Raw genomic sequence first — 465 nt, 5'->3', positions numbered from 1 at the left:
CTTCTTTTTCTCTTCTTTCACGAATTTGTGATGGATCAGTGATTCGTTTAATTTCGGTAAAATCTGTTTCTAAACGTTCAATTCCTTTTGGTCCAAGATTTGATGAGGTACTTGGTTCTAACCCTGCTTCTATTTGATTCATTATTTACTTTCTTTTGTTTGATACTGTTGTTATTGTTGTTAAAAAAGTGTGTACTTGATGAAGGCAGAGATGTGATGGTTATTTTTTTGATCGATAATTTTTGGAGGTGATGTTGATAAGTGACGTGAAATATTGGCTCTGTATTGAAGTGAATGGATAAGAATACCATGATAGTCCACTACATCTGGTTCAAAAACATCAATGTTTATCATTCCCAACACTTGACTGGCTAACCTATCTAAGTGAAAAACATTTTAACACAATGCATGCATTTCATGTATTGAGGAGTAGAGCTAATTAGAATAGTCCACAACAAGTATCCT

General features: G+C 33.3%; 1 protein-coding gene across 1 annotated transcript in view; it reads right to left on the bottom strand.

Moving 5' to 3' along the window:
* Positions 1-142, bottom strand: part of NAEGRDRAFT_76732 (uncharacterized protein) — a gene marked incomplete at both ends in the record, with an annotated part of 6,018 nt that extends 5,876 nt beyond the window's left edge. The window contains one exon of the mRNA XM_002668308.1: positions 22-142. Within this exon, the coding sequence (XP_002668354.1) occupies positions 22-142 (121 nt within the window). The remainder of the gene's footprint in view (positions 1-21) is intronic.
* Between the last annotated feature and the right edge of the window lie 323 nt (positions 143-465).

The sequence above is a fragment of the Naegleria gruberi genome (genome assembly GCF_000004985.1).
Source record: "Naegleria gruberi genomic scaffold NAEGRscaffold_342, whole genome shotgun sequence".
Taxonomy (NCBI): Eukaryota; Heterolobosea; class Eutetramitea; order Acrasida; family Naegleriidae; genus Naegleria; species Naegleria gruberi.
The sequence above is the reverse complement of the archived record's forward strand: the minus strand, read 5'-3'. Positions and strand labels throughout refer to the sequence as shown.